At 34.5% G+C, this 21,247-nt stretch overlaps 1 protein-coding gene across 1 annotated transcript; it reads left to right on the top strand.

The window, feature by feature from the left end:
* Positions 1-2,268: 2,268 nt before the first annotated feature.
* On the top strand, positions 2,269-4,449 carry LOC127861919 (zinc finger protein 2-like). Its single transcript, XM_052400651.1, has 3 exons — positions 2,269-2,336; positions 3,014-3,168; positions 3,937-4,449. The coding sequence occupies exons 1-3, from the start codon at positions 2,313-2,315 to the stop codon at positions 4,214-4,216; spliced, it is 459 nt and encodes a 152-aa protein (XP_052256611.1). The 5' UTR covers positions 2,269-2,312; the 3' UTR covers positions 4,217-4,449.
* The last annotated feature ends 16,798 nt before the right edge of the window (positions 4,450-21,247 follow it).

The following is a 21,247-nucleotide window of genomic DNA, read 5'->3' as shown; positions in this document are numbered from 1 at the left end:
AAACTGCCCCGTTCACTGGCGGCCATGTTTTTCAACGGAACCGCAACCACTTTTGAACTCAACCAACATGTCATTAAGACAAACATTTTGACAAAGTTACATAGATTGGGCATAAAATGTGACTAATTCAGTGATAAACTTAAAAGTCCAAAGATAATATCATCGAATCCTGATAGATCAAACATTAAATGTATTAAAACTGAACGACCGTCTTCTTAAAACACACAAGACCATCTGGATGAGATCCTTACTACTATGGTTGAACAGCTTATCAAAGAAAAACATCAATATCTACTTACTATCATGTACACGGACACATATGTAATAATCTATGCCTATGCTTTCTTTGAGGAAAAAATTGGTGACGTTCAGTATGTGGGAGATGCCGTGCCGGAGAACAGACTTTTTGCTCAGTACCACCAAACATACTCAGAAAAAATGAAACAACACACAGTCAAAGAGATATGCAAAGAAAATTCGAAGATCAGACTCATATTTGCAACTAGAGCCCTTGGAATGAGACATTATGCATCAAATATCAGAATTGTTATTCATTACAATATAATATAAAGAAGTGAAACTCCAGCTGCTGGAGCAGTATTGAATTTTCATTAAAAACAATTAGTTGGTCCTTTATTTAAGGCAAGTGACCGATTGCCCAAACAGTACAAAACAGCACAATACAAACCAACACAAACACAAAATATGAATAAAGTTGGGGTCACCGCCTTGGAACGGTCAATGCAAAGCATTGGGGGTTTAAACCTGGTTATAGAGCGCTCAACCTCACACTTGGCCCAGCAATATTCATAATACATTTAAGTGTAAATAAAATTTAACGTCATAGCATTGTAACTCAAATTAAACAATAATAAAAGGGAATTAAAACGCATTCAATTTAATTACTATTTAATTACTCAATTGCATTGAAGATACAAGAGTAACAGAGTTACAACTTTTTGACGAACGATCAAATAAAAATATTAACAAATGTCAACTACATTCCTTCTTTATAGAAAAAGATTTGAGAATATAGCGTCATGGAGTTAATATCTCAGATAATCATCGCGCAAATACAGGAAGAAGCAGCAATAATGGGTGTAAAAATTCCATAGTACATAGCTTGGTTGTTTATAAAAAAATAAAAATAATTAAATCAAACAAGAAACGCCTATCAGAGAGAAAATATAAATAAAATGGAACGTTATAAACCCAATGACCTATGCATGTAGATTACAACTGGGAAAGTCGGTCGTATGACGTCACAATAATCCATAATGACATAATGACGTGAACAAATTCCAGGGGCAGTACTAAATAAAAATATTAATGGGGCTGTGCTACTAATAAAACAAGTTAAGTGATTTAATATTAAGAAGCAAATGAATAAAAATGGTAATTCCATTAAAGCGACATTATTGGAATCAAACAGTATATAGGTGTTTTGACAACTGAAGACAGAAATGATTTGATGTACGATTTGAGTCCAAATGTAGTTTTCATGCAGATTTGTTCATACGACACAATGACACAATTTTATTCAACAGTGAAAAATGCCTATAATGTAGTTTTCATGCAGATTTGTTCATACGACACAATGACACAATTTTATTCAACAGTGAAAAATGCCTATAATATCACTAATGATTCCAAATTTTAAGGGAAGAAAGATATAGTGAATCGAAAACCATCAAGCACGTGTTTGTAAGTACTTAAGCATCGTATCCTTTCAATAAAAACAAGTTAATTAAATTGAAAAGTTTAATATGAACATTTGGTTTAACATATTTTAATTTGCGGACACGCTTCAAAACATCTCCGTAAAATGATGGATGGGAGATTCCATTATTTAAATGCTATTTTAAAGAAAAGCCACCAACTTTCATCGAAAAGTACTTTCAGGAAACTGGACGGGCCGGAAGGGATGGATTACCAAGTACGGCAGTTATGTATTATAACAATACTGACATACGAAGAAATCGATAAATCATTTCTGAATCGATACCATTTTTTTCTCGTCGACCTTGTTTCAACAACAATAAACATTTACAAATTTGGAAAAACCCGGAAGTTAAAGCAGACGATCGTAAATCAAAATGGCAAAACAGAAGGCAGATAATTTTTCAATGCAAGAAAATGCAATACTTGCTCTCGTTATTGGTGAACCATATAGGTTTGTCTAGGCACAACTACGAGAAGCATCGTTTCAACAGCAGTAAGTGAAAATGATACGTGTGGTGGATAGTATGTTTTCAAAGGGGTGAACTATATATCAGAGGAGGTAATCACGTGATGATCTAAAGGCAATCAAGATGGCGACGTCAATGCCGAAACAGGTATTTTTCGCCGTTTTATACCCTTTATTACTTGTATTTAATTATTAAATGCCGCTCTGTTTCCAGCCATATCAGCAAGAAAGTGATTAGTGTTTATTTCGTAGTAAAATTCGCTCTAAATCTCGAGTTTACCAGGTAACAAATTTCTTAGCGGGAGCTGTTCGCCATGTAATTTGTGATGTTTGCTGGGTTTCACTTATTGAATAACTCTCCCGCATACAAAAAGAGACATATTTATATTTAAAATCTGTAACCGAGTATTCGTTTGATGTTTATACAGCGGTCTTGTATAAAGAAGACATCTAAAACTTGTCTTAAACAGTTTTATGAACCAAAATTGTGTATGATCTAAATGGGTCCCGCTTTTGAGATGATCACAAAGGGTTCCCGTTAATAGGAAAACAGGACTCCTCATTTGATACTTATCTTTGATGAGCTCATGTACGTCACGGTAATCACACAGGTTGCAGCTTTATATGCGAGTGTGCATTTGTGTAAATGTGTGGGTATTTAGGCATACGTATAAGACGTAAAGTATGGCAACATTGAAATGTCACCCATAGTTGTTGATTCCTCTTGCTATGTGTTGCTACAACTTTTCATGTAATATTAGCATGCAAACGCGTAAATGAATAATGAACAAAATGTGTTTTCAACTATCAAACCGAAATTTTCAGGTGAATATGGAATCGACGCGTCTTTGTACTGAGTTTGGCCGACAGTTTCAGTCCAGGAGTGGCCACAGCCGCCATATGAGACAGCACAAAGGACAAGCCCCATACCGATGTTGCGGGAAGATGTTTTTTGACAAGGATAAACTAAAAATGCACAGGTATTTAAAACCATCTTGTGAAATAGCTCTCGATGTGTTGGTGTGTTTTTATACATAAGACAAGTTGCTACCAACTCTATAAATAGTATTACGTGTACCTCTTGGGAATATAATGTACGATGAATATCGATATTTTTTCGTTGTTAAATGTCTATAAACTTGTGGGTTTTACATTCATATTTCATAATCGATTATTATTTGTGGCGTGTTCTGAGAAAACTGGGCAAAATGCTTGTGCGTAAATTGTCATCCCAGATTAGCCTGTGTAGTCCGCACAGGCTAATCAGGGACGACAATTTCCGCTTTTATGGAATTTTCGGTTTAAATGATGTCTCTGTTTTGCGAAAATTCAGTTTAGGCGGAAAGTGTCGTCCCGGATTAGCCTGTGCGGACTGCACAGGCTTATCTGGGATGACACTTTACGCACAAGCATTTTGCCCAGTTTTCTCAGAACACGCCACATTTGAGTACAGTGAGTGGTATTGACCACTCGCCAGCTGTCAATCAAATTCATATAATAATCAATCAGATTTCGTTTATTGCGACCACATGGTCCGACAAACAAAGACTGTCGGAGTAATGGAATAAGCGTTTTATGAAAACACAACTTAGTGGGCGGAGCGATCGCGCATTTGGCGACTAGTCAATTCCAAGCAAACAGTTGTAACAAATGTAAATAGCTGGCGCACACGCTAAATAAGCGACTTGTTGAAAATCTGACTATATCTAACACGTCACATCTAACGCTCTATATTATTGTTTTTACAGAAATCATATTCACGGAGAGGCGGCTCGCGAGGCATGTTTCCAGTGTGGGAAACTCTTTGCGACCCGACAACAGGTAACAAAACATATGGCTGTTGTGCACAACGCAAATTCCGAAAACTTTACTTGCGACACGTGTGGTGCGAATTACACGTCAAAGCAGGGTCTCCAGGATCACACTGCTAGTCAGCACGAGGGTCGGGCAGCGCATGCCTGCCATTGCGGTAAAGAATACCGACACGCCACAAACCTTTACAGGCATAAAAAATCAACAAAACACTAAACATATAATGTGTCTAGACAGTACAAGCTATGTTTCTTCATTTTATGTTAATTAATGTAAACTGCCTCTACATTAATCGATATCATATATATTGTTTAATGTTATTGAAAACCGTGATTTATAGTTGATCTCGTATATATTGATTTATGTGATTTAAAGCTGTGATTTAAAGTTAATCTCATTTATATATTGATTTATGTGATTTGAAACTGTGATTTACTGTTATATTGTGCAATTGAAAACCAATAATACTCAAATATTGTTTGGGGTCGTATTACAAAAATTTACAATAATATGTCGGATGTTTAAAAAACTTCTTGTCAGTTTGTTATTGAGAATTATATTATGTTACATGTTTCTGAATTACTACCCGTTTTATATCATGTTATTTGAAATATATGATAATATGTTGTGATTAAAGAAACGAATTGAAATAATAAACATACTGACTTTTTTCCTGATATATAACTAACACAGGCTGATAACAATATGCATTATTGAATATACTTATACATATTTATAATTTAGCAAAGGACACAATTAATAAAATTAATAAAGATAAGGTGAATGCTAATTTACACTGCTTTAACACTTAACACGTACACAAATTTGAAGTAAATGGTTCGATGTTATTCCTGTCCTCTTTGAAATAAAAATATCACATATGAATAAGTTTTGTTAATATCAGGTGAAGTATACCCACGAAGTTATAAGTTAAAACAAGCACATCATTAACCAAAGGGAGAAGGTATTATGGACGTTTCATTTTTTTGGCGGATAGAAGAACAACATTGACGATGGGTTTGACAGTTCTAAACAAACCTATCAAATTCATAATTATTTAACACTTTGAGCAGACATACTACAGTTATTATCAGAAAGTACAATCGTTCGTAGTTTATACAGAGACATTCTAAATTGACCTCCTCAATTTAACACAGATGGTAAATACCAAATAATAAAGTACTTAACTAGTGTTTACAATAAAAACAGATTTGGATATGAAAGTTGGTAAACATATTTTACAATGTGGGACTAATACTATTTTTGTTAATATGATCAACCTAACATATACATAAAACTGCAGTGACAATTGGACATGGAATAGTGTAATGAAACATTGTACATGTAGGGCGGTGCAAAAATAATGCACACTTTTTTAAGGCTTTCCACCGGAAAGTCTAAATATTGGCACAGCCAGTTTTACTCGATGCCCATTCTTTTGGTTGGTAGCATTTTGCTGCAGTTAGTTCGGGCCTTCTCCCAACGCACCCCAAGCGCCCCTTTCTGAACAGCGTTTCTTTCTGTGGCGACATGGTCAATTCTTTTACGCCCGGGCAATCGCTTCCTTCCAGGCAAATCGAACGCGTGGTCACTGTCATTATAAGTTAAAATAGGGATTAATTCATTATAAGTTAAAATAGGGATTAATTATGAGGTAAATAAAATGAATGACATATGCAACACTTACATTATTGTCTACTCATGTAAGAATATTTCAGAAAGCTTAGATAAACAATGTTAATGTACCGGTATTGGTAGGCTGAAGAATCATTACTTTAACAAAATATATTAAAATGTATGTTTAAATCCTTTTTATACAATTCGCATTGTCCGGGCCGGTTAGCTCATTTGATGGACTGATGGACAACAGGTCAAGGATGCGGGTTTGATCCAGCTCGGCAATACATCCCGAGATCAAGCCGTTTAACGGTAAATCATCTCTCATGCATGTTCAGTAGTTCTACGTTATGTAATGAGAATATGCGCTTAGTACTGGTAAACACGCTTACCCAGAAAAATTGTGAATATTTAAACTGACTGCCGTCATATGACCGTTTAGTACAGAATAAAAGATACGCTACCAATGTTAATATACTATGTCTGTTATATACCACAAGCAATACGTTTTAATTACATTGTCGAAATTGCATTTGGAAGATCGCTTGCCGGTCTAGAGGAGCCATTCATCAGACTGCAGACGAGCTCTTGCTCATCGAATGCCTCGTCCACTGTATCGTAAACCTTTTTCTTGGACGTGCAGAAGCAAAACGTCCTGCAAATATATGTCGATATGTTTTTACATAATCATACATATACTTTCAAATAAATCACACATATAAAATACCAGTTCATAAAATATAATCTTGTTTTAAAAAAGAATTATTTAATTATGTGTTTATTGGTTTGTTTTACCGCATTCAACAGTCTTATTATCAGTCGGATACTAAACAAATTCAGACATACGTTAACTCGTAACTTATCGTAATCGATGTTCATATTAGTCGAGTCAAATTGGCGTTGAAGTACCTTTCGGGATCAAGTCGCACTTGCAGCTGTTCGATAGATCTACCGATGAATTCTCCGAATTCTTTTGATGATACTGTTCCGTGACCTCTTTTGTCATTCAGGGTTAGTTCCGAAAAGAACGTCTCCCCGATCAAAGAGCTGAACGCGCGAACATTGTAAGTCCCACCATGCACGAGACCATACAGGTACGCCTTGGCATCTATATTAGCTAGAGTGGCTTCCCACAGCTGTTGTGGCCACCCGCCGACGTATTGGCCCGCAGGTGGGAATCTGAAATAACGTATAATTTATATGTATCGGTTTCATCACATCATCGCCATCATTATAATAATTATCATTATAACTATAAGCATGATAATTAGCTCGGCTGTTTTCGAAGAAAACCCGAGGCATTGTCATAGCCAGCTCGTCCGCCGTCCGCGTCGTCCGGGCGTCCGAAAACTTTAACATTTGCCATAACTTTTGCAATATTGAAGATAGCAACTTGATATTTGGCATGCATGTGCATCTCATAGAGCTGCACATTTTGAATGGTTAAAGGTCAAGATCATCCTTCAAGGTCAAGTTAAAAAAAATTACCATATTCATCATCATGTTCGATAGTCATCACCAATATCATTATCATCACAATTATCATCATTTTCATAATCATCATTTTCATCAGTGCTTATAAAACGAATTAGTCATATCCAATCGATTACTATGAAAAGAAACAACATCAAATTATAGTTTACCTATTAAGATTAATATGCGACAGCAGTCTGTCTCTCAGAGGCTCCCGCATTTTGATTCGATTTACGGCACTTATCCCGCCCTGGTCTTCGGATTTCCACCAGTTTCGTACATCTCGGCAAAGAGCGGCAGCAAGCAAATCTCCATTCCGTATCATTTGAACTTCAACTACCTCACAGAAATGGGTAGTTGCAATAGCAGCCGACATTGGATCTGTAATTTCTTCAACCATTATTTGCGATAAGTTCGTTTTCTTCTGTTTAGCGACTTTCAACCAACTAACGTTAAATTGAAATAGACTCCTGAATCCCGAAGCGAAAGCCGTTTTTTCTCTGTCCTCTTCTTTTATTGGTATTTGCCAATACCCCGATATCAGATCTAAACTGGTGAAATATTTACTTTTACCTAATAACGCCAATATATCATCTAATAATGGTAATGGATAAGCAATTGGTTTTGTAATTTTATTAAGCTGTCTGAAATCGACGCAAAACCTTTTCTCGTCTTTATTATCTTTGTTTGAGTCATGGTTATTTTTCTTTTTATCTACTAAAACAATAGGGAAGCTCCACGGACTTCTTGATGGACTTATTATGTTTGCGGCTAGCATTTCGTCGATGGCTTTATCTATGAATACCTTATTGTTTAATGGTGTTCGATACGGTTTCAATTTAATGGGCGGATGATCCCCTGTATCTATGGTAAATTCTATCGCTGAAGTTTGTGTTAATTCTAAATTATTTCTTGCGAAGAGAGTTCTGTGTTTTAAGAGTACCGGTAGAATATTTTCTTTTTGATTTTCATCTACACGTAAATCTGATAAGAATTCATCTTTAGATAAACCTGATTTCGGCTGATTATTTTTGATAACTTCTTGTACTGAGCATATTTCATTATCATTTACCGATTTTATTCGCCCTATGGCACAGTGTCGTCTAAGCCTTATTGTTTTGTGCGTATTGTTTATAATTAAAATGGGAAATTGTCTATCACGCGTTGTCTTGACTACTGAATTAACAATTGTTAAACCAGGTTCATTATCATAGAAAGAATTGCTTATCCCATTGAATTCATAATTTGTATTTGAACGTAGGCAGTTTCTTTAAGCTTGAGCAAAGAGTCTATATGCAGTTTGTAATTTTAACACAGTATGTCTAGTTAATCTCGCTATCGTTGAAAGGTGTACATCTTCTTCTAGAGGTACATAACAGTTATCAATCCTCAAACATCCTAAATCAAAGTATAAACGGACACCATTATCTTGTAAAAAGTCTCTTCCTAAAATAACATTTCTATTTATGTTACTTACTACAAAAAACATGTGCTCTTTTTATATGCTCCCTATTTTAAATCTCAATTTTACACTTCCGTGGACATGTAATGAATTTCCATTTACCGACTTAAGATTTACTTTTTTCATTATCAGTGCTGGTTTGTGTTTTAACATATCATAAGTACGTTTACTCACGATGCTAACTTCAGCACCGGAGTCTATCAGGCTTCTAAATTGAAACCCACCTGTTGAAATAACACAAGAATTTGGACTACCACACAAAGCGATATTATATGTCTCGACTTTTTCATTCTTACCATAGACCCCTTTTTGGTAAGAATTTCCTAGTTTTTTCGATTAATGTACGTTTTTCTTTGAGTACATTCTCTACTAAAGTGTCCTAATTTACCACAATTTCAACAATCAATTTTATCTTTCCAATTTATGTCATATTCGTTCTTGCGCCTGTTACCGTTTTGATCTATCGTATGACCGTTCCGCCCTACCGTATATGCACTTATCTCGCGTTGCCTACGGCGACAGATTTCAATAGAATGACCGTGTTTCTTGCAATATGTGCAAACAATAGATGACCTTATATAATCGATATATGTCTGAATATTATCGGTCGTAATGTTATTAAGTCTATTTACCTGTGATAGCAACTCAAATCTAGCTCTGACACTTTGCTCCTGTATAGCGCTTTTTAAAGCATTTGATAGGGTTGCATGATTTTCGCGCATTAATTTAAGTCTCAAATAATCGTGCGATAATTGGTCGATAAAAATTTCTGCTAACTGTTTTTCTATATAGTCTAAATTACCTTCAATATTTTCGTATGCATCAGTCGGAAGAGATAAAAGTCGCTCAGCGTATATTTGAACATTTTCGTCGGTCTTTTGTTTAGTCGTCTTTAATAATGAGAAAGCGTATTGTGGGTCTTGAATTTCTGCAAATCTTAATCTAAGCTGTTCCTTTAAATCTGTCCACGTCCCTGTCGGATCATCAGTCAAAAAACGATGTATGTAATCACTAACAAGCCCTTTACTAGATTGGTAAGCAACAAATTTTAATTTATTCTCATCTAAATTGGTAAGCGTTCCATATTTTTCTACATTTTTAATCCAATTTTTAAATTCTTTTGAATTTCCATCAAATGATTGTACAACCTGTGAAATAGTCTGAGTGCTTATTGCCGTTTTAACATCTTTAATTTTTTTATTCAAATTTTGAAATAACTCATGGATTATTTGATTTGCCATTTTGATACAAGCGTTAGGAAATAAAACAGTCACTCACCGGAAGTTGCAGAATATGTGCGGTCTGATGTCGTTGTTCCCGGCTCACGTTCGTTGTTACTGGTTACAGAAGTTGCCGAAACGGAGTTTCCTCGCGTTGTTTTTCATGGCTTCGTAATCGTAAGTGGAAGTATTTCTTTGTTCGAATCCTTGGCTCACGAGCACCATTTAACGTCCTGTGTCCCGTAATCGTTCATAATTCATGGACGACACATAGTTACTAGCAATGTTCATTACTCTTAAATTACCGGTGTGTAGCCTATCATTCGATATCTCGTCATGCGCATATTGCCAAGATGACGAGATTTGCATTAACTACCATTTTCTCGTGTCACGCATGGGACAAGTCGACCAATCTCTCTTTATGTTCATTTCTCTGCATAATGTAGGATGAAATATTCAACAACACATATCAGTTTCTAGTCCAATTTAATGTCTAACATACTTTATATTTTCGGTTATACAAATACAGTCTGATAGCTACATGATCGTATCTTTCTCGATCCGTACGCCTCCAAGTCTAAACGCTAACTCCTTGTTTCCCTCTAACATCTGCCCAGTGAAACTCTGTTATGAATCCCATTGGTCAGTGTTCTATGCGTGTTTATTTTTGATTGGCTGAATTACAACCTAGGATTGATGAAGTAACTATTCAAGTATGTACACGCTAATCAGCGTTGTGATACAAATAATAAATAATGCAAATACAGCCTAAGGCTTGTGTCAACAGCATCGTTCCCCCTTTGTTGTTAAACATACACCAGGTCCAAATATTTAATCTTTTGACCGTCATGCACACTCGCCACTGATATACTTGTCAATATTTTGTACATAAAGAAAACCCAAATATTTCACCCAATTTTTCATCATTATTTGACAAACATAATATGCCATATAACAGAAATTGTCCAGACACAAACATTACCCAGTGTACAGTTACCTACCAGTATGTGTTTCCTTTCCATTTGAATTCAAATATGTGTGTATCGTCTCCCTGTGGCTCTTCAGAGAAAAGATATCATTCATATTTCCGTTAACAGTCAAATTTATTAATTCGTTTACTAGTATTTACACATCTGCCTGTGAATAAATATCCAGTTAAAGATACTGAACGTTTGAGTGTTAAAATGCAAAAAATAATCAAACGTATATTAGCGCTTAAACGTAAAATAAAGGTGAGTTGCATTCAAGGGTCAGGAGAAACAATGCCAACTCATTAATATTTTTAATACAATTGAGCTAAATTAAAAACTGATATGATAAGCTTTTTAGCAAATCACATCTTTAGACACCGGGTATCTTCAGCCATTCCGTTACTCCATTCATCATAAAACTGGAGTAACATGTAATGCTTACGCGTGGGTATAAGACGCTAACAAATGACATGATTTTCATCACGTATATAGCAACCTAGTAATGCTCTGTGCTCTAATTATTCCTCGCATCTATATGCCAACATTACGCTGGATACAAAAAAGTTTAAAAGTAATCAATGAAAATAAGTAAATACTAAAACACAGGGAAATTTCATATGCTTAATTAAAGAAAGAATAGCTCAGTCATAGAAATGATTTTGTAGTCAAGTGTCAGGTTCTACTTGAGCACACTGTCAGATTTAGGATGTCAACAAGTGTACATTCAAGCAGGCTCAATATAGCTTTCACTGTGCTGATCTTAACAAATAAGTGTGCAAGTTCTCTCAGTTGACTTCCGCCGCTCCTTGATTTGTTTCTTTTAGTTAATCTCATTTTTAGCATCTGAAAAAAAAGAACTACTAACTGTGAAAAACAGCATGTACAATTACACATTTTTCCATGTCAAAACATCAGTTGATTGTAAAACAAAAATATTCTCACAAAGTTCAGGTAAAAGCATACTGAGTCACTGATCAAACGACATCACAAGTTGAGATAAGATGATGTAAAGAAGGCGTTGGGGTACAGATCGTTCCCAGTATTTTCATTCGAAAAAATGCTAGGAGTTCTACTTACAGCCACAATGAAGAATGTAAGCAACTTCAAGCAGTCCATGTTTAGTATGACACACATTATTTCACCATTAACACATTTTCAAATGCAAACAAAAACATGACATTAAATATCGTGTATCAAAAAAAAATAGCTCGAAAATAATAAAAAGAAAACTTACAATATGTTCACAACAATCGCTTTAAACCGGCTCACTACGACGAAGTTGGCGACTTATTTTATATCACTAAGATTGAATAAATAAAGCCTTGTATACGATTCGTCCACGTTGAATTAAATGTTTTTGTCAATACAAAAAGTATTTCAAAGACACATTTGCCAGCCTTTTTTAATATGATAAAACCTTCAGCCCAGGTGACTGTCGGCATGATCGTGAATCTAAGATTTCATATAAAAATTATCTTAGTGAGGACATGATCTGCCGAGCACAAGTTTCGAGCATGGTGCATGACTATAGCGGAACAACCTCCGCGCAGACATGTGACTGAAACCAGCAAAGCAAGGAAAGACAACTCTGCATGGAGATTGATAGCGGAAATGACGACGCGCACCTTTCGAGCACATGTTGAAGCGGGATACCAAACTGTAGCGGAAATAACGATAAAGGCGGGAAAAACGGATATTAGTCGACTTTACACTTTTCGGTAAGGTGACTGAAGTAAAGTGTGCGTTATCTGAGTGAGTTCCATAGGTAGCCGTAATCGTGAGGACCATGTAGTGTTGTATTTAACTGAAGTAGAACAACAAAACTAACGTAAATAAATGAAAACATTGTTAGGACTAGGGTGTAAGTCCTCGCACTGTAGGTAAGTCCTCGCCACGTTGGTGTGCAGTTTAGTCCGAGTCTCCACCTTGATAGCTGTACAAACACACACGCACACACGCGCGCACAAACACACACACGCACACAAGTGTACAATCATTGACTCCTGGAGACCTGACACTTTATTGAAGCATATGTTTTATTGTTCGTGCTATTTTGGATATGCATATATGTAGAATATTGCCAGCTGGAGTCTTAGGACACTATAAATAAACACAGTATAATGACTTATGTCGACCTAAAAGTTTATTTAAGCGATGTTTCCTAACTCTTGTCATTATTGGTGGTCATTTATAAAGAATATTAACTGGCGTCATAGCATATGTGTTTTTATTCTTATTAGTTTACACACATATTTATCAGATCTATTGACATCTGGCAATTAAAACAATACGAAATAATATGTTTATTTCTATCTCTTGTCATTTGCGGACACTGATGTTCAATGCAAACGACTTTGCGACATCCTTTGCGTCAATGTTCCTTCTAACTCCTAACTTTTATAGTTGTGTATGAGCGAGTGTTTAACTCTCAACAAATACAAGCCGGTATGCGAATACTTTGATAACAGATGGTACTTCGAAACCAGTTAACAACAAAAGCCACGCGCGAGAGTTGAGTTCTTCAGCTTTTTTTGCATTTATGTTCTGTTCATTTGGTTTTCAGACACGTAACATTGTTTGGTCGATTAATGGTATAATACTTCGTATTGCGGAGCAAGAAATTCGTGAAAAAACAACAACAGTGGATTATTACAAAGAGATAAAATTTCATCGATAATCATCATGAATTCGAGGATCAGTACGTATTTCAACAAAATAAAAATAATTGGAAATAAATCAAGAACGTGCCAACTAATTGAAATAAACGATCAATATTTCCATTAATGTTACAACATGTTACATTTTAGTTAAATAACGTATTTGGGGAAATTCACATGTTTTTAGAGTCGGATGCCAAATTTTCATGGACACTTCTTTTACCGATCATCTCAAAGACAATGGCACTTTGTTTCCAGATAACTCGACAATTTGTACCAGATATAACACATTCTATTTAGTGAATCAGAAATGCAGAATTCGCTATGGAATACTGCTATAGTAAGCAGGCAATAAATACATATGTATGCACTGACGTAAATTAAAAACGAATTACCGAAACATGTTCTCATCCCTTTGGAATATGATAATAAAAGGAAAAGGAAGAATAAAAAGGAAAAAGAAGTGTCAAGGGAAGTGCTTCCTGTAAGTATAGCTCAATATAAAGGGAGTTTTCCAATCTCTTTTGAATTGTGTGGCTACGCATTAGTATCGTCTTCATGATGCGTATCTAATGAGCAACGATGATAAAGGATTTTATGAGGTGTATTGGCCGCTTTAAGACCCCTTATCTAGATGTCTGCTATAAGTTCAATTGAACACAGTCGCAGTGATCCACATGATGCGTTGTATTTTCAATTCTCTTAATCTCAATTTACCACTTAAAAACAAGTTTAATATTAAGATAATTATTTTCGGTCGTCTCTTGAAATATATTTCTTAAGAAACAAGACTATTGCCAAGCAATATAGTCCCCTACCGGCTCCACCATTGTCAGACATTCCACCATTGTCAGAATTTTTGTTGTTGCCATAGTAAGCAGAATTTTTGAAGTAGGAACAAAATGAAATAACGTGCATAATGTCCATATTGCCATCCATCCATGTTTCAAGTTTCATGAATTTTTTTTAAGAACTTTTAAAGTTATCGCAGTATACAGAAAACCACCATTTTAAGCAGTAATTCTAGTCTATTTGTTGTCATAGCAACCATAATTTTTGACGTAGGAACAAAATGAAATGACGTGCATAATGTCCATATTGCCATCTATATATGTTTCAAGTTTCATTAAAAAATATTAAGAACTTTTAAAGTTATCGCAGGATCCAGACAAGTGTGACTGACTGACTGACTTTATCTTCTCAGAAAACAGACTTGAGAATCTCTCAATAAGTATTAGGCTGTAAATGCAAAGAAGCTAACATAAATGGGTTTAAACAAGGTTCCTCCAGTCGTAGGGGTTCAGCTGGTGGCTTGAAGTACCCGTTCTTAATACTAGGTGTTTCTATTGTAAACTCAGTAAGCGTTACCAGTTGATTGGGGGTATTGTGTAGAACTTTCAATAATTGATGATAATACATACAAACGGTTAAATTAATTTTTGTTTTGTAACTGTTCTTTCAGAAAATGGAAAGCAAGAGAAAACGTAAAGCCTCTGAACATAGCGGAAAGGTGTTTTCGAAGGCATACATCTATGATCTTGCGCCACATCAAAAGATGCAATAAGATGGAGGAAAAAAATAACCGATACTCATGCTCTGTAAAGAATTCAAAGAAAGATGGATTTGCTCAAGGCACTTCCATGCAAAGCCTTTTTATTGTAGAGACTGCAGTTAAACTTTTAAACATGAATAACAACTGAATGTATCTTGTTCATTTATATGTGGAAGAATCATGAAAAGGACACCTTTGAATGTGACAAATGTCAGAAAAGATTTCAAATAAAGTGCAATTTCAACATTCATCAGAAGGTTTGCAACAACCAGAGCAACAGGGGACCATTTAACTAACAGAGTTACGCTAGCGTATGTCTACGATTTTCGTAATTCCTTGCGTACGTTTGAAATTTTTGCGCAAATGCGTTTTACTAAAAAATGCGTACGTAAGCTTAACGTAAGTTTTAACGCAACTTTACGAACAAAAAAAGCATGCGTAAGCATTCAGTATTTTCGTAAATATGGCCGCGTTATTTCCGAGAAGGAACGCTCGAAAGAGAATCCAAGGATTTTTAGAGATCGACCAAACTATCTAGATGTTCTGACAGAGCAAGAATTACAGCGAAAGTATAGACTGTCAAAAACACAAATCTACACAGTGCATGAATTAATTAAGGACGACGTCTCGCCGCATTGTAGCAGAAGTCATCCATTGTCGTCAATGACGAAGGTAATATAGATACACATATTTTGATTTTGTTGTATCATTTGAAATGACAACTTGTTAGAGTGACAGTTTGCCTATGCATTTAGAAAAAGTACGTGTCAATAGCGCTTGCTTCCCCTTGTGGCGTCCTTGATATTGTCAACTTTTTATGAACATTAAATAATGCGTTTTTTCTTTTTGGAACTGATAACGATATTAAATACACAAGTATTCTTTAATTTTGTAAAATCTATGATTTTCGAGTGTTACTGAGTTGTTAGAACGCAATATTAACTGGATATAAGGAGCTATTACTGTGAAAAGGATTTTCATCCGAAATCTGTATCCGAATAGTGAATCTCATTCGCATCTGTTTGGAAAACATTCTTTGACAAGTTACCTATGGAATATGCCAGTGTTTGGTATAAAACCTTGTTGAAAAGAAATTGATTTCTTTGATCAATTTTACAAAATGCATTAAGGTTATTTTATCAGATAATGGCATGTTAATAGTGTAGCTTGTTGTGGCATCCAACAAAGAGGATTTCACAATGCAATGGAATTAGTGCAGAATGGTTTGATTCTGTGTACAGCAATTGAATTGGTATGGTTAAGATATGTTTTTAAATATGTAAAGTATAAAATCCTACTCTATCCGTTATAATCATACATGTAATTGTATTGTCCAAGCTGTTGTCGATGCAAACATGAGGTTACTCTTTTTCTCTTTGTATAAGTTTGTGAAAGAAATGACAAAAAAGGCATATCCAATGATTATCTCCAAAGGTGGAGGGATGTTGTTTTTGTGTTTTCTGTCTGTTCGACTGTTTATCTGTCTGTATCACTGTTCTGACAGTAGATGTTTCTCAGTAACTATTTTGTGGAATAAAATAAAACTGACAATAAATGTTTCACTTTTGTAAATTATTTGAATTATAATGCATATAATATCATGTCAAGAGACGAAACAAATTTTAAATCTTAAGAAAGATTATAAAGCAACGCAACAATTTATTTTTGTTAATCCTTTACTCTGCTAATCTCTGCTCATTTAAACACAACACTACAGTGTACATACCATTTTATGATTCATGTTTTCTGATTTTATACGTTTGAAAAAAAAAGCGGAAAACTTTTTTTGTAGATTAACTAACATTGTGGCAAAGTGGCCAGGGTCCACACATGACAGTGTAATCTTTGAGAACTGTAGCTTGAAGGACTGGCTGGTGGATGGCAGCAAAGGATGGCTACTAGGAGACTCCGGCTATGGTCTGAAGCCATATCTTCTTACTCCAAAGGTAATTTTTCATCACCATTGACAAACCATTTATGTACATTAACATGTATGTTATAGAGGATATTTGTTGGATTCTGTGCATTATCGATTTTAGTTCACAAGTGATCATAGAAAATAATATTTTCGCGAGTGAATCAAAATCGATATTTAACCGAATCCAATAAATTTTCTTTTTATTTTATGCATTTGATTACAGTTTATATACATTGTTAAAGAGTTTAACTAAAGAATTTTGCTGGGATAATGACATCATTTTGTCAAAAAAAGTAAACCGTGAAAATTATCGATTATTTTCACTGTTAATTTTCACTGATTGAAACAGTGAAATTATCAGTTTTAATTCACTGATATTTTTCTATAAACCACCGGAAAGCATAAAATAAAGTACACACACTTTAGTAATTGTTTAGTAAGATAATCTTGTATAAAGATTGTTAATAATCATTATATAACATGTATTTATGAGAGTGAGCAATAATACAATGTACTTTTGTGTACAAACATTCCTTTTGTTGAAAAAAACAATTTCTGTTATTTCCTATTCAACGGTGATTCATATCATGTTAATAAATACATATATATGCAATTTCAAAATGTGCAAAATTGTCATTAAATCTCTAGCCTTGTTAGCAAGTTATTTATTTATTTTTTTTAATTTTAAAACCAAAAGTAGGATTTCCATACATATACATACATTTTGACAAACGCAATTATTTTTAAGTTTTAAAGCGCAAAAGAGACAGATGACTGCCTTGTAACCACCAGATATATTCTTATTGGGATAGATCAAATATGTTTCTCATTTATCCTTAAACTTACTATGCCATGTATTTCATTTCAAGGTGTGTGGCTTTAAACAACGATTATTTATTGTTCATTAAGCGGAAATGAAAACAGTTTTGCAAGAAGTTCTCTGGTTCTTCGTTGCTCTAATAAAATTGCATCGAGTGTTTCATTTTGCTGTCTCAAAAGTTGCAAGACTTCTTCATGGTCATTTTAAAAAAAGGTTTATTTTTAGTAATAGAAAAAAATTCAAGCACAATGGACTTTAACAAAGGTAGGAATAGGTAACGACTCGCCCCATTAACGACTCGCCTCATAACGACTCGCCCCTTGTTAATTGGGCTAATGGTTACAATACCAATAGAAAAACAACATGACTGCGAAATTTAAATAAATTTACATAATTCAACAGTTTATTTCTTGATATATTACTATCTTCACTTGTCTTCTGCCTTTTGATATTCGTGCTTGGACTCCTGTAATCATTCAAATTAACATTCATTGAATTGAATTGTTACACGATTGTTACCGATATAATAATTGGAAAAACACAAACAAACCTTATATCAATTGGCAATAATTACATTTTTATTACAGGAATTGTGTGGATATTAATAATATTTATTATACCGTTGAAATGTTTTCCAAAGTAACTAGTTATCTTGTTTCAGTTTAACATAAGTGAATGTATCGTATTTATACTAATAGCATATTTTTGTAAAGTATTTATATGTTCTAACTGCTTTGCTGAGTACACACTCTTGCAAAAAAATAGATGAAATAAAAAGAATTAGTTATAACGCACTGCACATACATTTTTGGTTTTTGCTTTGGAGTTGCGACTCCTCCTACCACCTGGGGTTCTAAAGCTACCGTGGGCTCTTCACACATTGTACAGGATGATTGACCATGTTGCTCTTCAATCATCGGCTGTTGTGTTCCTGTCATTACTGAAAACAGACAAAATGTGTCTTCAACTAAAGTGCATTTCAAAACATGAGAATTAGAAGCACAAGTACATTTAGCGATAGCAGCGGGGTGTCATTAACTGTCACAACGGCGGCTGTTGTAATGGAACGGTATGGTAAATAATATAGTTAAAGACATTAAGTAAAGATTACTTTTCTATTTGGTCATTGCAAAAAGGTATGTTACTCACGTTGCACTGCAAACGTATCCACACCGCCGAACCCCACAATCGACCCTTCGCCAATAACCTCTATCATCTATAATATAATTTGCATCAAACTTAGGCCAAAAGAAGTTGTATGTTTCCGCTAACCCGACCGACTCAAACTTTTTGTACCGACCCTAAAATTTTGTTTTGCCATTTAAAGTCAAGTTTACAGCAAAAAAATCAGTTTTTGATTAAATTTGTTAAACTGGAATATTTTATCGAAATAATGATTGTGCAATCTTAGAATTATAATAAATGATGTTTGCAGTGATGTTTTGAAGACTTGTCAATTGAATTACCCTGTTAGTGGAACAAAACACGTACAAGTCAAACAGAAGTTCAATGAAAAAGTTACGACGACCTACTTTTTTGATTTTTGGCGATGTTAGCGGAAGTAAAACACAACTTTTTTACGCATTAAGAGTACAAAACACTTTAATTCTAAATTATATGAAAAGACACTTATGAAACCCATTAATTAATCAATAAATTATGTTTTAGATTTCTACGGTAGGAATTATATTGTTATTGATTTGATTCTAATGATACACTGCATTTCATAATTAATTTCATCACAGCCATCAGTCATATACAGTAATTTACATTTGATAACATTTGTTATGAATTAAAAACGATAATCTGAGGTCACTCATCAAATGGAGATATGCTTTGATATAGCTTTCTGTTTGTAAAGTCGTGAATACAAATGCATTTACTTTCTCCTCCCACTGCTCCAGTGTGATTGATGGACCCCCTCCAGTTTGTTTCATCGATAGGCGCCGTTGTCTTTCTTTCTTTCGTAGTTTTGTTTTCGTGTCTGAAACCTTTTTTCGGACCTCTTCTACTGTCCTCTCTTCAGCTCCCAGTGCGTTTATTCTGTATGAGATTATGTTTACATACGTTTAGCATGCTACAGCTGTAGTGGCATTTTAATGAGCTCTATCCTTAATATGGTGTTTTTGAGCGTTTAAACAACAGTAAGTAAATGTAACGTTGTGTTTTTTTTTTTAATCTAAAATTGCGTTCATATTTAAGTTTCAAAGAAAATAAAATAGTGCGCTATATGATACTCACTGTTCTGTATTCTTTCCCCACGCAAGATCCTTATCTTTTCCAGATAATGTGGATGAAACATTTCCGCTAATCAACGCATGCTGCTCGATGTAAGCAGCTGCTAACATCTCCGTTTCTATTTTTGTCCAATTCGATTTCCTTTTTTCTCTTTTTCTTCTCATTAAGCGTTACCGCAGCCATTGTGAAAAGTAACAACTTAAACAAGTGAAGACGACACTAGGTGACAACACACGTACAAAAGCAGATGGGTTACATAAAACAACAAAGTAAAAATAGTATAGTTTAACCGTCAGAGTTGTTGTTTGTTTACATGTTACCTCCAAGTTGGAGAGTTACGATCATTTTTTTTCACGTACGTACGATGTCAAATTAACGCAATGTTAGTAAAACGCACTTACGAAATGCGTACGTTATTCGTAACTTGTCAACTTACGCCAATACTTACGCAATACTTAAGTATTGTAAGTAAAACGGTACCCAGAAGAGTAATGTGTGAAATCTGTATCAAATATGAATCGTCGCTTCGCACGCATGTGACAGTAATTTACAGGGCCAAAACCTACAAATGCGAAGTTTGTGAAACAACCTTCAAACGAAAAGACCATTTCACAAAACACTTGAAAACAAAAAGCCATCAAAGACATCTATAAAGTTGTAAAATTCAAAATTCCACAATTGCTAATAATCCAAATTTCTTGTTATTAACACTTTTTTATGTTTCAATATTTTTGTCAATGAAGATAGGTTGTTGCCATTTCTAACATGTAATAGAAATTATAAGCATGTTCACTTCTTATTTAAAAAGACATCTTTGTCCAGGAATGTCTATAATGGGATCTGATTTCTTAAAGGGGCCTTTTCACAGATTTTGGCCTATTTTGAAATTAGTCATTAAATGCTTTATTTTTGATAAATGTAAACATTGGATCTTAAAAGCTCCAATGAAAAATCAAAAATAAAATTTAAAAAAAAGAAAAAAAATGTAGCTCGCACCAGTGACCCCCGGAGTCCTGGAGTAAAAACGCATTCTGTCGAGTGTTCATGCAGGACGTATTTAATACCTTATACATGTATAAGCAATCTTCGTAGTTTCGTAAATTTTAACGACAACAACAGAACTCTCCAAATTATTCAATCGTTTCGCGTTGCAACGCTTTATAATTTTTAGGTTTTTATATCGTCAAAAGATGCATATAATGACTATATTAGACTATGGTAAATGTTGAGTAATACTATTCTCTCACAAATTTCATAACTAAAACGAAAATTTGCGAATCTGAAACAACTTTTTTCAATTTTGTCAATTTACCAAACTG

Source organism: Dreissena polymorpha, chromosome 16 (assembly GCF_020536995.1).
Source record: "Dreissena polymorpha isolate Duluth1 chromosome 16, UMN_Dpol_1.0, whole genome shotgun sequence".
NCBI lineage: Eukaryota > Metazoa > Mollusca > Bivalvia > Myida > Dreissenidae > Dreissena > Dreissena polymorpha.
The sequence above is the reverse complement of the archived record's forward strand: the minus strand, read 5'-3'. Positions and strand labels throughout refer to the sequence as shown.

Coding starts and splice junctions, on each gene's coding strand:
- LOC127861919 (XM_052400651.1), top strand. CDS start 2,313: ATGGCGACGTCAATGCCGAAACAG. Junction 2,337..3,013: donor CGACGTCAATGCCGAAACAG/GTATTTTTCGCC, acceptor CGAAATTTTCAG/GTGAATATGGAATCGACGCG. Junction 3,169..3,936: donor GATAAACTAAAAATGCACAG/GTATTTAAAACC, acceptor TTGTTTTTACAG/AAATCATATTCACGGAGAGG.